A 15,213-nucleotide genomic window follows, 5' to 3' on the forward strand; every position below is an offset into this window, starting at 1 on the left:
TTCTTAAGGCATTTTTAATAAAATAACTATATATTTTGGTGTCACGGCTGGCCTAAAAAGGTAGCTTGCTAAATCAGCATAGAATGGGGGTACCCAAAGTTGGTGGCATGACAAGGGTCATCAAAAACCAAATGTGGTCCTTAGATGGTCTCAAGGAATCAAATTATGTTTAGAAACTATAAACTTGCCATAATTGCTAAAGTGGATTACAATCAGTAATCCTCTGTAGCTAAATTGGGAGTAGGTAATCTCTGTGATATCTGTTCAGCAAAGTTCAATAAACACAATAAAACTTCAACAAAGTTTTTTGACATATATAAGCTCATCTGGAAAGCAAGAACAGCCAAAAATGGAAGCTTGCTATCAATTCCAAGTGCACATCATTTTAGTTTTATTCTCTACTTTCTTTTATTTAGATTAGGGTTAGAAACGGTTTCTCTTATCTTTCTTATCTTTATGTTTCAAATGAATTTAATTTAAAAAAAACTCTTAAACGTAATGTGAAAATAAAAGAGGAAAGTGGAAAGCAGCTGTTTAGGGGAGCTAAAAACTTGTATAAGTAGCGTGATGCTTGCTTGCTTGTTGTCCGCAAGCCCCAAGCAGCTTAGATTTTTGGACAGGGAGAGGTATGTCAAGCCCTTTACTGAGGGTTAGAAATGTAAAATATACTGTCTAAAATAAATAGCTGTGTTAAGATAAATCACTATTTCTGCTGTCTCTTTTTGGTTAATTCAGATTATTATGTTATTTTGTAAGCAAAGATTAAAATAAAATTAAAATAATTATACTTTACTTGTAAAGGGCTGTAAAAACATGAAATGACAAAAAAAAAGTATATATCGTTCTGAACCTATTTAAAGTTTTTTTATTTACTTATTGTCATTGCCACAACATAATTAATCTCTTCCCCAACATCTATTGCAATTACATGAAGATAATAAATAATGTCCATAATAACCAGTTGCTATTTTCCTTACTGATGAGAAGCATAGTGGTGAGATGTTGGAGTCTAGTTTCTGTAGAGGAGAACATATACAAAAATACACTTAAAAACAAATATCGTTTTGGTGATTAGTGCTGCAGCACAGCTGGCTTTTTACAGGACATTTGAAAAGTGTTACTTAAACTCTTATGAGCCATTGCTTTAAAATGTTTATCACCCATTCGTTGTTTTTTTTTTTTTTACCTTATTGCATCTTCAGTTTCTTAGTTTTCTAAATTTGGGTTTCTAAGGACATTATGCTCTCACACTTAAATAGTTTGGCAAGACTGAGATTAAGTAGCAATTTGTTTTTATTGGAAATAGAAGCATAATAATTATTAAATTGTACCATTTTTTTATGCTGAACGTTGGTCTCAATGTCGCTCACCGTTTCCCCACAGATTATCTTTCCTTGTATTCGGATAGAGTAAAACCTTTGTCAAGATATAATAGTCCTTTAAAGTGCCGGTGGTATGAAAGTCAGGGGTACAGACCAACACCCTTCCATTTTCTGTCTTGTGATCTGCACAGAACCAATTTTATCTGTTAGACAGTAACAAGCTGAATTTATGTTTATGTTTGGTGTGTTCCACTGTATGCTAGCTCCCTCGTTACAAGAGAAGAGGATTAATTGCCGCTTGCTTTCTTATCTCTTCCCAACAGCTGTTCCAGAAACTGAAGAATCTGATGAGGCCATATTCTGTTGAGTTTGAGTCACCGCTGGAGCTGTCTGCACAGGGTAGGCCCAGGAACACACCCTAAAACTCTTAGACACGCGTCTCAAACACATGATTTTTTACACACACATTCATATGCTGCATCCAATACCAGTATGATGTACACACACACATGCCGTCTGTCCAGCACTGACAGCTAAGGAGGAGGAACTTACAGGTCCTTCTCAAAATATTAGCATATTGTGATAAAGTTCATTATTTTCCATAATGTCATGATGAAAATTTAACATTCGTATATTTTAGATTCATTGCACACTAACTGAAATATTTCAGGTCTTTTATTGTCTTAATACAGATGATTTTGGCATACAGCTCATGAAAACCCAAAATTCCTATCTCACAAAATTAGTATATTTCATCCGACCAATAAAAGAAAAGTGTTTTTAATACAAAAAACGTCAACCTTCAAATAATCATGTACAGTTATGCACTCAATACTTGGTCGGGAATCCTTTTGCAGAAATGACTGCTTCAATGCGGCGTGGCATGGAGGCAATCAGCCTGTGGCACTGCTGAGGTCTTATGGAGGCCCAGGATGCTTCGATAGCGGCCTTTAGCTCATCCAGAGTGTTGGGTCTTGAGTCTCTCAACGTTCTCTTCACAATATCCCACAGATTCTCTATGGGGTTCAGGTCAGGAGAGTTGGCAGGCCAATTGAGCACAGTGATACCATGGTCAGTAAACCATTTACCAGTGGTTTTGGCACTGTGAGCAGGTGCCAGGTCGTGCTGAAAAATGAAATCTTCATCTCCATAAAGCTTTTCAGCAGATGGAAGCATGAAGTGCTCCAAAATCTCCTGATAGCTAGCTGCATTGACCCTGCCCTTGATAAAACACAGTGGACCAACACCAGCAGCTGACACGGCACCCCAGACCATCACTGACTGTGGGTACTTGACACTGGACTTCTGGCATTTCCTTCTCCCCAGTCTTCCTCCAGACTCTGGCACCTTGATTTCCGAATGACATGCAGAATTTGCTTTCATCCGAAAAAAGTACTTTGGACCACTGAGCAACAGTCCAGTGCTGCTTCTCTGTAGCCCAGGTCTGGGGAATGCGGCACCTGTAGCCCATTTCCTGCACACGCCTGTGCACGGTGGCTCTGGATGTTTCTACTCCAGACTCAGTCCACTGCTTCCGCAGGTCCCCCAAGGTCTAGAATCGGCCCTTCTCCACAATCTTCCTCAGGGTCCGGTCACCTCTTCTCGTTGTGCAGCGTTTTCTGCCACACTTTTTCCTTCCCACAGACTTCCCACTGAGGTGCCTTGATACAGCACTCTGGGAACAGCCTATTCGTTCAGAAATTTCTTTCTGTGTCTTACCCTCTTGCTTGAGGGTGTCAATAGTGGCCTTCTGGACAGCAGTCAGGTCGGCAGTCTTACCCATGATTGGGGTTTTGAGTGATGAACCAGGCTGGGAGTTTTAAAGGCCTCAGGAATCTTTTGCAGGTGTTTAGAGTTAACTCATTGATTCAGATGATTAGGTTCATAGCTCGTTTAGAGACTCTTTTAATGATATGCTAATTTTGTGAGATAGGAATTTCGGGTTTTCATGAGCTGTATGCTAAAATCATCCGTATTAAGACAATAAAAGACCTGAAATATTTCAGTTAGTGTGCAATGAATCTAAAATATATGAATGTTAAATTTTCATCATGACATTATGGAAAATAAAGAACTTTATCACAATATGCTAATATTTTGAGAAGGACCTGTACAAAACAGATGCTCTCTTTTTATTTATAGTGTTACATTTCATTTCAAATCTCATCATTTTGTCAATAATATATATTTATTCTTCACTCTCCATCCTTCCATATTGGTTGTGCTTAATGTTTTTCTTTTGGTATAATTTGTGGAACATTTCTATTTCCTTTAGATATATAATATATAAGACAAATTTCTTTCATTTTTTACTGAAAACGTTACATATATGTATCTGTTGCTCCAGTTTCAGCAGTTTTTGAGCTGCAACCATTAATCAATCAATATTAATTAAATGACATCTATGAAAGATTTCAGTCGGGCTTTAGATACATAATGAGATAGGTATGTCTGTTGGCATTAAGTGTCCTGTTGGTTCTGTTGGACCTTACAACAACCTTTGCATTCTACATATATAAATATATATATATATATATACAGATAGATAGATAGATAGATAGATAGATAGATAGATAGATAGATAGATAGATAGATAGATAGATAGATAGATAGATAGATAGATAGATAGATAGATAGATAGATAGATAGATAGATAGATAGATAGATAGATAGATAGATAGATAGATAGATAGATAGATAGATAGATAGATAGATAGATAGATAGATAGATAGATAGATAGATAGATAGATAGATAGATAGATAGATAGATAGATAGATAGATAGATAGATAGATAGATAGATAGATAGATAGATAGATAGATAGATAGATAGATAGATAGATAGATAGATAGATATTGTATATGGGATGGTGTATATATATGTACAGGGGTTGGACAATGAAACTGAAACACCTGGTTTTAGACCACAACAAAGTGGCTCAATAATATTTAGATCTGGTGACTGTGCAGGCCATGGGAGATGTTCAACTTCACTTTCATGTTCATCAAACCAATCTTTCACCAGTTTTTCTGTGTGTATTGGTGCATTGTCATCCTGATACACGGCACCACCTTCAGGATACAATGTTTGAACCATTGGATGCACATGGTCCTCAAGAATGGTTCGGTAGTCCTTGGCAGTGACGCGCCCATCTAGCACAAGTATTGGGCCAAGGTAATACCATGATATGGCAGCCTAAACCATCACTGATCCACCCCCATGCTTCACTCTGGGCATGCAACAGTCTGGGTGGTACGCTTCTTTGGGGCTTCTCCACACTGTAACTCTCCCGGATGTGGGGAAAACAGTAAAGGTGGACTCATCAGAGAACAATACATGTTTCACATTGTCCACAGCCCAAGATTTGCGCTCCTTGCACCATTGAAACCGACGTTTGGCATTGGCATGAGTGACCAAAGGTTTGGTTATAGCAGCCCGGCCGTGTATATTGATCCTGTGGAGCTCCTGACGGACAGTTCTGGTGGAAACAGGAGAGTTGAGGTGCACATTTAATTCTGCTGTGATTTGGGCAGCCGTGGTTTTATGTTTTTTGGATACAATCCGGGTTAGCACCTGAACATCCCTTTCAGACAGCTTCCTCTTGCGTCCACCGTTAATCCTGTTGGATGTGGTTCGTCCTTCTTGGTGGTTTGCTCACATTACCCTGGATACCGTGGCTCTTGATACATCACAAAGACTTGCTGTCTTGGTCACAGATGCACCAGCAAGACGTGCACCAACAATTTGTCCTCTTTTGAACTCTGGTATGTCACCCATAATGTTGTGTGCATTTCAATATTTTGAGCAAAACTCTTACCCTGTTAATTGAACCTTCACACTCTGCTCTTACTGGTGCAATGTGCAATCAATGGAGACTGGCTACCAGGCTGGTCCAATTTAGCCATGAAACCTCCCACACTAAAATGACAGGTGTTTCAGTTTCATTGTCCAACCCCTGTATATATATACATTTTTGGCATATATAGGGAATGGTGTAAATGTATCATCACATTTAAGAAGTAAAAGCTGATGTTCCCACGTGTTTTTACTTGTATTTACTTTGCGGGACATTGCTTTTTCACATATTAAAATGCTGGACCAGATTCCTGGGGTGCATGATGCAATTAAGAAATAAGGTGGACTGTGGAAACAAATCTGTCCTTTACTGTTCCCAATCTAAATGACCTTTAGACAAAGTAACTTCAGTAAATGTTCATTCAGGTTATTAGTTTGCCTCTACCCTCTAATGAACATAGATAACAATAATGTTTTAAGTACCAAATTCATCAAATCAAACCATGTTTGGCGTAAGTTTCCAAGAACTACTTTCTATAATCCGAGCACCATTTTTATCATCTTCTGACTACTGTACTTTACTGACTCATAGTCTACAACAGTTGTTCTGTGGAAGTGCAGTCATATTGATCATTTTAATTGATCTTTTGTGTAACAATTATCAGTATATTAGGCTTTTAAAACGCACATATGCACCAAACCCCAGTTTTGCTGTTTCAATCTAATCCAGATCATAAACCAAAACCTTATGTAAGCTTTGTTTTTCTAATATTTTGGCCTACAACTATAATTGACTTTATGCAAACTTTTTCTCTTTCTGATTCAGGCAAAGAGATGATCGAGATGTACTTCGATTTTCGCCTTTACCGCCTTTGGAAGACACGCCAACACTCTAAACTCTTGGACTACGAGGATCTTTTGTGACAAAGACACCGGTCAAAGAGTGCAGAGGTAGCCCAACAGTGCCAAGAGGACACTGTTAAAACTGATGATCCAGGAGGAAAAGCAGCAGCAGGACAATGACGATGATGGGCTGTAGAACAACAGAGCTGTGAAAAAAGTTTCTTTACAGGAAAAAAGTGAGGTTAACACCCAAAAAGCTGAAAAATCCATACAAAACTTGTCAAATCATGTTTTCTTTACCCGTTGAGTTTCAAAAATATAAACTGATTATTAAAAATATATACATATACAGTTTTTGCCAAACTGTTGTTGCAATGATATGCTTTCTGGGGGCGATGTGCTTCAGATAAATTGCTGTAACTCATCCTGTCCCAATGTGGTTCTGTGTTTTGACCTCTCAGACTGGCCCCTGAGACATACATATACATAGATAATGTTAAAGTGTGTATAGTTCACATGAATATATTAGTATAGCCTTAGTCATGCAAATAATACTCTATATTGGATCATCATTTATTTTTGATGTGCATTGTTGTGCAGAGTTTCATATGGAAATATTTTGAAATAACTCAGGTTTTTGCCATGAATTTAATGAGTCAGTTTATTCAACGACAATATTACAATATTCCGCGCCATTGCTTTGAATGAATGTATTATCTCTCTAGAGATCTGTATGAATATGAATGTTTTGAGAGGGAAAAAAAATGTTGAGTGTTTTCGTTTAAAAAAGCGTGCGTTTTCTCCTAAATCTCCTTTAAGCAAAAAGAATAATTGCCAGCATTGCCATAAATATCCTTTTGTCATGTCAATCCCAAAAGGATGACAGTCTAGTGAGATTCATGATGTCAAAGGATGTAACAGCCATCCAAGGGCTCCTACAACTGAGGAGAAAGAGTTTCCCTAAAGATCAAACCCTGTTCTTTTGCAGATGGATCAGTCCTAACAATGGGACCAGCGACTTTTTTTTTGCTTAAATTACTCACTGTTTCTCTTAGTAGGAGCCAAACAAGCCTGCAGCACCTCTAACTTTACTGGGTGTCATTCTGTATTGAGGACCAGAGTTTTCTGAAATGAAGATGTCTACCAGAGTACCAAGCTGTGAGGAGATAAATGGCTGATGGGTGTCAATTTATTTAAAAAGAGCATAAAGATGCACTCGTAAAGAAGTCGAGCAATTCCAGCTGTTTCAGACAGATTAAGGATGGTCTAGTGCCCGCAAAGGCATACATACATATTGGGGTTAGGACCAAAATACATTTAGAGACAAAGTTAGAAGGGCACACTTACCACAGCCTATACATAATTCAGATGTTGTGCTTGTTATGAGCACAGTTGCTAGTGGAAACATGGTTCTGATGTCCGCTGTGGCTCAGGGGGAGGATTTCTGAGGGAAATAAAACAGAGCTCATCTCAGCACCGGCTTTGGACTTCAAATTCATCCAGATTCATTTGTGACAACACTGATTGTGTGGACATGTGTGGGAGTCTATCTACAGTAGGGATAGATGGAAAAGCTGCCATGTTCAATAGCAGAAAGTGAAGGACAGAGGTTGATTCAGTGATTGGTTAATGAGGCTAGAGTTAAAACCTATTAAAAGGCAGGTACATCTGACGAGAGAAAAGTAGTTTTACCCTTTATAAAAGTGTAGATGTTGGAACTTTTACAGCCCTTGTGCTTTTTTTCAATATATCATCCAAAAGACTTCAAAGAAAACTGATGAGAAATTATAACAGTTAGTTTATCTAAATTATAAGAATTTAACCTTTTCTTATCTCTGAGTCTTATTTGTTTACAGTACTCTGGAGTTTATTGGCACCTTTGGCAAAAATAAATTCAGCTTTTATTGCAGTTAAATAATCTTTCGAAACCAACCTTTAAATTTGAGAACTTTTGGATCCTCTGTTAAGAAATAGTTGTTTTTAACAAAATTACTGGTGCTACTCTGATGCCGTTAATCTCCCATAACATTTCATAATACTGAAGTATATAGAGAGAGGCATCACTCTGCGCTTCTTGGGATTAAGTTCGCCATGGAAGATGTTAAATCATTTCTGTGTAGACTTGGCCATATGTTTCGGCTCATTATTGCACTAAAAGTACCAATGATGAACCATTGTCCATTTTTTGGAAGAGGCAACTAGATGCTCCTGGTATTTTAAAGAGTTTCATACACTCTAAGAAGATTCCCAGGAACTTTATAGGAGAAATAGGACCCTTATTATGCCAGACCCAACTGCAGTCTTTGGCCCTGACAAGCTCAATCTTCTCATTTAACCAAACCATTCAGTTACGGTTAAAGTCTCAGTAGAGTTTCACAAACCCCATGGTTATGGAGAGGCTTTTTTATTTTGATTTTTTTGTTTTTCCTATTTTGAAGAATGGCCAGTGAATTTGTAGGCAATAATTATTTTTTTATGCGTTTTTGTTTTCCCTGCACTGATTAAATGTAGTTAATTAAATGTAGTTAATAAAAGTTTGAGATTATGCTACTGCAATAAAATATGGATTGAATATACTGTAAGTCTTTTTAGACATCATCATGGGAGCAAATAATTGTGGCATGCTATGTAATTGATTTCAAAGGAAATGTTAGTTTTCAATGGAAAATATGGATAACTCCCTATGAGCTTTAAATAAACGGTTGCACATGTAGGAAAGCTAGCCTATCAACATTCGGGCCCAGGGAAAAATCCATATATCCCCTTTCATCTTTCTTTTATCTTCAAACTCTAGTAGATTGCAATGTACAAATAATAAATTTATATATTTGATGGACAAAAACAAAAAAATCAAATCCCTAAAATCACTGTCGGCTGCCTTGATTTTTAGAAGTGGGCGTTTTGACATTAACGAAGCCAAATCTGGATTCTGTCTTTTTTGTCAGAGCCAACATTTACTGTCAAAATGTTTGAAACAATATTTAATTCAAGATTTTTTAATAGGCCACAGTGCAGAGGTCAGCCAATCAGAGTAATTGCACATTGTCCCTCCTAAAGATAAGTTACTCTTAGTTCTAAAAATCTGTAATGCTGCAAAGAGTAAAACAGTGAAATTAGACCAGTCAGGTGTTTGCAGAGAAGTTGGTGGAGAAAGTGAACTGTTAGTGTAGGGGTTAAGTGGTCATAGCTTTGAGTAACACACAAGACAATGCTGTCTATATTTCAGAAGTAGAATTTCTTCATACTTTTTCTTTTGTCAATATACTGTATGTGGATTTGTTCGAATGTAATAATGTGTTGAACCGTTTTTTTGTTTTTTTTGGGTTAAAAACTCTCTAGATAATTTTTTTCATTTTCATTTCTGATGTGTTTGCTGTTTCTGACATTGCAGTCCTGGCCTGTTTCTCTGGAACAGCCAAGTGCTCTCCTCTCTTCTCTCTCTCTCAGCCTGAGTCACGCAATATGTTTTCACTACAGATTTAAAATTCAGCAGTTACACAACCTGTCATCTCACAGAGCCATTTTAATTCCAGCGAAAGCACTGAGCTGCCAAATTCTCCAAGAAGTCGCCCTAAACAGCTGCTGGGTTTTAATGGGATTATTTTTCAGAGCTTTCACCCCAGCATAATTTTCCACATCAGAAACACGGCAGCCACAGGTTATTTCAGTCAAAAAAGTGCCACAGGATAAAAATAATCTATTACAGTATCTGCTTTGTGGAAAATCTCTTACTCGTTTGGGATTCTGTTGAATTCATTTGGGAGGATAAGGTGAGGGGCATCGTGACTCAGGAGTTTCAGAGAGATTTCTTTTTGTTTCTATCATTAGCAAGAGAAAAATGAAGGCGATTCACTGGAAATCTAATTAAAGATTCTAATGAGTTCATTTTCCTGTTGTTTGCTTTTTCATTTGTCACACAGAGCCCTCAAGATAAACTTTTATTGCATTAGCATAATCTCACACTGGAAATGTTAGACAAACCCAAACTTTAGTTTGAGCAAATTTATTAGAGGTGGAAAAAATAACATCTAAAGAAATAATGGTTTTCTTTATAAATACCCAGTTCCACAATTAGTGATCGAGAAAAGGAAAGCTTTTGTGTATTTTATGCTTTTCTAAATGGCCAGAGTGTCTAGGAACTTCTTAATCCATTGCTCACCTACAGCATAAATATGAGATTACACAGATGCTCATTTCCCTGCCCTTCTTCAAATGAACTAAATGAACTATTTGAAATACCAGATTTCAAATAACAATTTGATGGACACCAATTGAAAACTACAAATAGGTTCTGTTTGGGCCTTTCAGTAGAATAACATAACATCCAAAACATATGGAGAACTCAACACAGAAAAAAGAAGAGAGGAACCAGGATGATGGATGGTCACGTAGAATTTTAATGAGTTTTTACATGTCCATTAAGATGGACATCATTTGTTTAAGGCTTTGAAATATTTGACAAACGTATAAAATATGTTGTGTGAAAATAATAAAATGACATTACCATTGTTTTTTTGGTCTTCAGCCAACATTTGCACAATTTCTAATACTGTTCAATTTAATGGAAAAACAAATTGAGCCGTAGTCCTGGTTTCTCTGTCTGAGCTCTCTACCTGCTCCTGCCTCATCCTACCTTCTGTTAGAACTTCATTTTGACCCTCCCTACATCCTGTTGTTAAAATATATATTTTCTAAAAAAATATTGGGCATGGCAATAATTCAATAAGGGAATGAGAGACATCACTAAAGTAATTAACTCACCTAATTACAAAAAAGTAAGGAACACAAAAACTAGGCTCCCACTCTAAAACAAGTTCTTTTTGACCTTTTGCTTTTATTTATTCTGGAACTGTCAGGTGGCAAACCCTTAACATCCTCGGCATCGTTTTGGTTATTTAGGATCTTCAGCTTAACGATTACTCTATCCAGGAGAGGTGGATAATTCCTGTCCCCCAGGACCAGTATCCTGTGTGTGTTAGATGTGTTTCGCCTCCATCTTACCTCAGTCAAAAGACGAGTTATCTTCTCATCTCGTCACCAATTCTGCAGGAACCTGTTAATCTCCCATTCATTTCGTTCAGGTGCCTTCAAGCAGGGCCCCATTTTAAACATGCAGGACACCAGACCGCGAAGGACCAGAACCCCCCACATGCTTTTCTTTACTGAATGTCATTCATCGGCCCCTGTCAATAACACAATCTGCATTTCACTTGGAGATTAACTCCAATGTACTTCAGGCTTCTAAAAACACCAACATGTAAGTCACACAACTGAACTAATCTACAAAATGTTTTTTGCATGCTAAAACTGTAAATTGTTGTATAAATACCCCAAAAACATTTTTACTGCAGAAAATGTTAGAGCTGCTGAGGTATTTTCAAGAATATTATACAGGTCCTTCTCAAAATATTAGCATATTGTGATAAAGTTCATTATTTTCCATAATGTCGTGATGAAAATTTAACATTCATATATTTTAGATTCATTGCACACTAACTGAAATATTTCAGGTCTTTTATTGTCTTAATACGGATGATTTTGGCATACAGCTCATGAAAACCCAAAATTCCTATCTCACAAAATTAGCATATTTCATCCGACCAATAAAAGAAAAGTGTTTTTAATACAAAAAACGTCAACCTTCAAATAATCATGTACAGTTATGCACTCAATACTTGGTCGGGAATCCTTTTGCAGAAATGACTGCTTCAATGCGGCGTGGCATGGAGGCAATCAGCCTGTGGCACTGCTGAGGTCTTATGGAGGCCCAGGATGCTTCGATAGCGGCCTTTAGTTCATCCAGAGTGTTGGGTCTTGAGTCTCTCAACGTTCTCTTCACAATATCCCACAGATTCTCTATGGGGTTCAGGTCAGGAGAGTTGGCAGGCCAATTGAGCACAGTGATACCATGGTCAGTAAACCATTTACCAGTGGTTTTGGCACTGTGAGCAGGTGCCAGGTCGTGCTGAAAAATGAAATCTTTATCTCCATAAAGCTTTTCAGCAGATGGAAGCATGAAGTGCTCCAAAATCTCCTGATAGCTAGCTGCATTGACCCTGCCCTTGATAAAACACAGTGGACCAACACCAGCAGCTGACACGGCACCCCAGACCATCACTGACTGTGGGTACTTGACACTGGACTTCTGGCATTTTGGCATTTCCTTCTCCCCAGTCTTCCTCCAGACTCTGGCACCTTGATTTCCGAATGACATGCAGAATTTGCTTTCATCCGAAAAAAGTACTTTGGACCACTGAGCAACAGTCCAGTGCTGCTTCTCTGTAGCCCAGGTCAGGCGCTTCTGCTGCTGTTTCTGGTTCAAAAGTGGCTTGACCTGGGGAATGCGGCACCTGTAGCCCATTTCCTGCACACGCCTGTGCACGGTGGCTCTGGATGTTTCTACTCCAGACTCAGTCCACTGCTTCCGCAGGTCCCCCAAGGTCTGGAATCGGCCCTTCTCCACAATCTTCCTCAGGGTCCGGTCACCTCTTCTCGTTGTGCAGCGTTTTCTGCCACACTTTTTCCTTCCCACAGACTTCCCACTGAGGTGCCTTGATACAGCACTCTGGGAACAGCCTATTCGTTCAGAAATTTCTTTCTGTGTCTTACCCTCTTGCTTGAGGGTGTCAATAGTGGCCTTCTGGACAGCAGTCAGGTCGGCAGTCTTACCCATGATTGGGGTTTTGAGTGATAAACCAGGCTGGGAGTTTTAAAGGCCTCAGGAATCTTTTGCAGGTGTTTAGAGTTAACTCGTTGATTCAGATGATTAGGTTCATAGCTCGTTTAGAGACCCTTTTAATGATATGCTAATTTTGTGAGATAGGAATTTTGGGTTTTCATGAGCTGTATGCCAAAATCATCCGTATTAAGACAATAAAAGACCTGAAATATTTCAGTTAGTGTGCAATGAATCTAAAATATATGAATGTTAAATTTTCATCATGACTTTATGGAAAATAATGAACTTTATCACAATATGCTAATATTTTGAGAAGGACCTGTAGTCATAAAAATGGTAAAAATGTTCGATAAAATATAGTCAGTGATGCATGATGTCCAGTTCAGTGGACAGCTGATTATTAGCTATTTTCAACCAACATAAAATCAATACTTGCAACAACTACATTGGTTCTTAATTGATTTGAATAATTTTTTACCTGCAAAGGTGTCATATTGCAGATAGAGAGGCAGGATGGTCTCAAGCTGCTTGCCATTGTCGGTCAACTTACAGCGTTATAGGTTTAGATAAATTATTTCGGGTTTATATGTGTTGGTCAGTAAATGGCGTATTAAGGAGTGACACTTTAAAGTCTAAAGAAGTGGCTTATACTGTATGTACTGTAAGTGTAACACTCAACATATAAAAGAAACTGCTTTTGATAGCTAGAGTGATTGTGCAAATGCAAGTGGTTTAAGATCCCTCTCTGTAATTCAATTCAATTCAGATTTATTTATATAGCGCCAATTCACAACGCATTCAACTCTTTTCAAGGCACTTTACAAAGTCAATCGAATTATACAGATTTCAAGTCAGGTACATACATTCCTATTACCGGTAATCCTAATTATCAAACAGTACAGTCATTCAGTTTATTATTGAAATTAGTTAAAAAGCTTTTATATGTAAGGAAACCCAGCAGATTGCATCCAGTCAGTGACTTGCAGCATTCACTCCTCCTGGATGAGCATGTAGAGACAGTAGACAGTCACTGTCGTTGACTTTGCAGCAATCCCTCATACTGAGCATGCATGTAGCGACAGTGGAGAGGAAAAACTCCCTTTTAAAAGGAAGAAACCTCCAGCAGAATCAGGCTCAGTGTGAGCGGCCATCTGCCACGACCGACTGGGGGTTAGAGAGAACAGAGCAGAGACACAAAGAGAACAAAGAAGCACTGATCCAGGAGTACTTTCTATGGGAAGGAAAAGTGAAACATTAATGGTTGTAGCTCCTTTAGTGGCTTCATCTGGGAGAGAAAGAAATCTAAGCAGATGAACTCTGAGCCAGTTTCAAGTCTAGTGTAGGAAGCAGAGCACAGAGAATAATTAAACTATTAAAGATGGGGCCACGTGTATAATCTGTTAAAGGTGAACATTAAGTTGTTGGCAGCAGCAGCTTGGCCGATGTCCCCCTCCAGGAAGGTGACACAGCTAAACTAAGAGCCAGGCCAGATGTAACTTCTAGAAAGAGAAAAAAAACAGAGAGAGAACATTAAGTTAAAAGCTGAAATAACAGCAAATAACACCAAATTGGACAGTAGTATTCTCCAATCTTGTCAAATGTTATACAAGAGCTCTCATAACAAGACAACATGACAAAAGGCAGTTGTGTAAATGTTTGGTTTTTTAATTGCTACTGCAATAAAAAGAGTAACTTATGTTGGACTTTTTACTCATCTTTACCAGGGGTGCCTATAAGTGTGCTGGGCAGTGTATTGAGCATTGAGGGGGAAGGTGAAATGAAAGGGAAATCAACTGTTTTTGCAGCTCCTCAACTTTAGCAACAACCATAAATTAATCTGCAAGATTTACGAAGACTGACCTCTGGAGAAACCATGCCTTAAATTGAGTTTTAAAGAAGCTGTAGGAAACTCGGCTATCCTTCTATTTCCTTACTATCCTGCTGTTTCCTTCCTGTTTCCTTAGCGCTTTGAGTGTCTCGTTGCTGAAAAGGGCTATATAAATAAACTTACCTTACCTTACTAGGTAAGTTAAAGGGAAACAATGGTGCCCCTTAGTGCTCTTCCTCATTTTAGACATGAAACAAGGCAACAGTATAAGATGCATCAAGTCCAGGATTTTTGCATTACAGTATAATCTCTTTTAACTGCTCCAAATATCTTGAAGGAGGTTTATTGGATGTAAACCTCAAAAGAGATGCACCTGCATCAATAGTAGGACAGCATGGGAAAATCATTTTATGAAAAAGAATTATCCCAACTTCAGCAATGTGTATATACACACAATAAAGTGCTTAGAAATACTTTATAATAGGTTTATAAAAGAGAGCGCTCAGATTAACTAGATGTGCTGTTTGATTCATGGAAACTCTAGGAGAGGAGAAACGATGGAGAAAAACAGTGTTCATTTTAGTGTTAGATTCTGATTGGCAGAATCTGAAACAGTAGTCTCACTGCAACTTCAACTAAAAGAACACCTAAACAGGATTTGTTCTACCTGCATTTTTACAGGTTGATGATTAAGGCTTATGCTTTATTTTTTTCTTCCCTTTCCAACTGGAAAACAATCAACCGA

General features: G+C 38.0%; 1 protein-coding gene across 4 annotated transcripts in view; it reads left to right on the forward strand.

Moving 5' to 3' along the window:
• The window catches only part of nsmfa (NMDA receptor synaptonuclear signaling and neuronal migration factor a), a 78,681-nt gene extending 68,835 nt beyond the window's left edge, over nt 1–9,846 (forward strand). For all 4 annotated transcript variants that reach the window (XM_047373425.1, XM_047373426.1, XM_047373428.1 and 1 more), the window contains 2 exons: nt 1,646–1,721; nt 5,945–9,846. In XM_047373425.1, coding sequence (XP_047229381.1) covers nt 1,646–1,721; nt 5,945–6,042 — 174 coding nt within the window. In that variant the 3' untranslated portion in view covers nt 6,043–9,846. The remainder of the gene's footprint in view (nt 1–1,645; nt 1,722–5,944) is intronic.
• Nucleotides 9,847–15,213: the final 5,367 nt, after the last annotated feature.

The sequence above is a fragment of the Girardinichthys multiradiatus genome, chromosome 8 (assembly GCF_021462225.1).
Source record: "Girardinichthys multiradiatus isolate DD_20200921_A chromosome 8, DD_fGirMul_XY1, whole genome shotgun sequence".
Lineage (NCBI taxonomy): Eukaryota > Metazoa > Chordata > Actinopteri > Cyprinodontiformes > Goodeidae > Girardinichthys > Girardinichthys multiradiatus.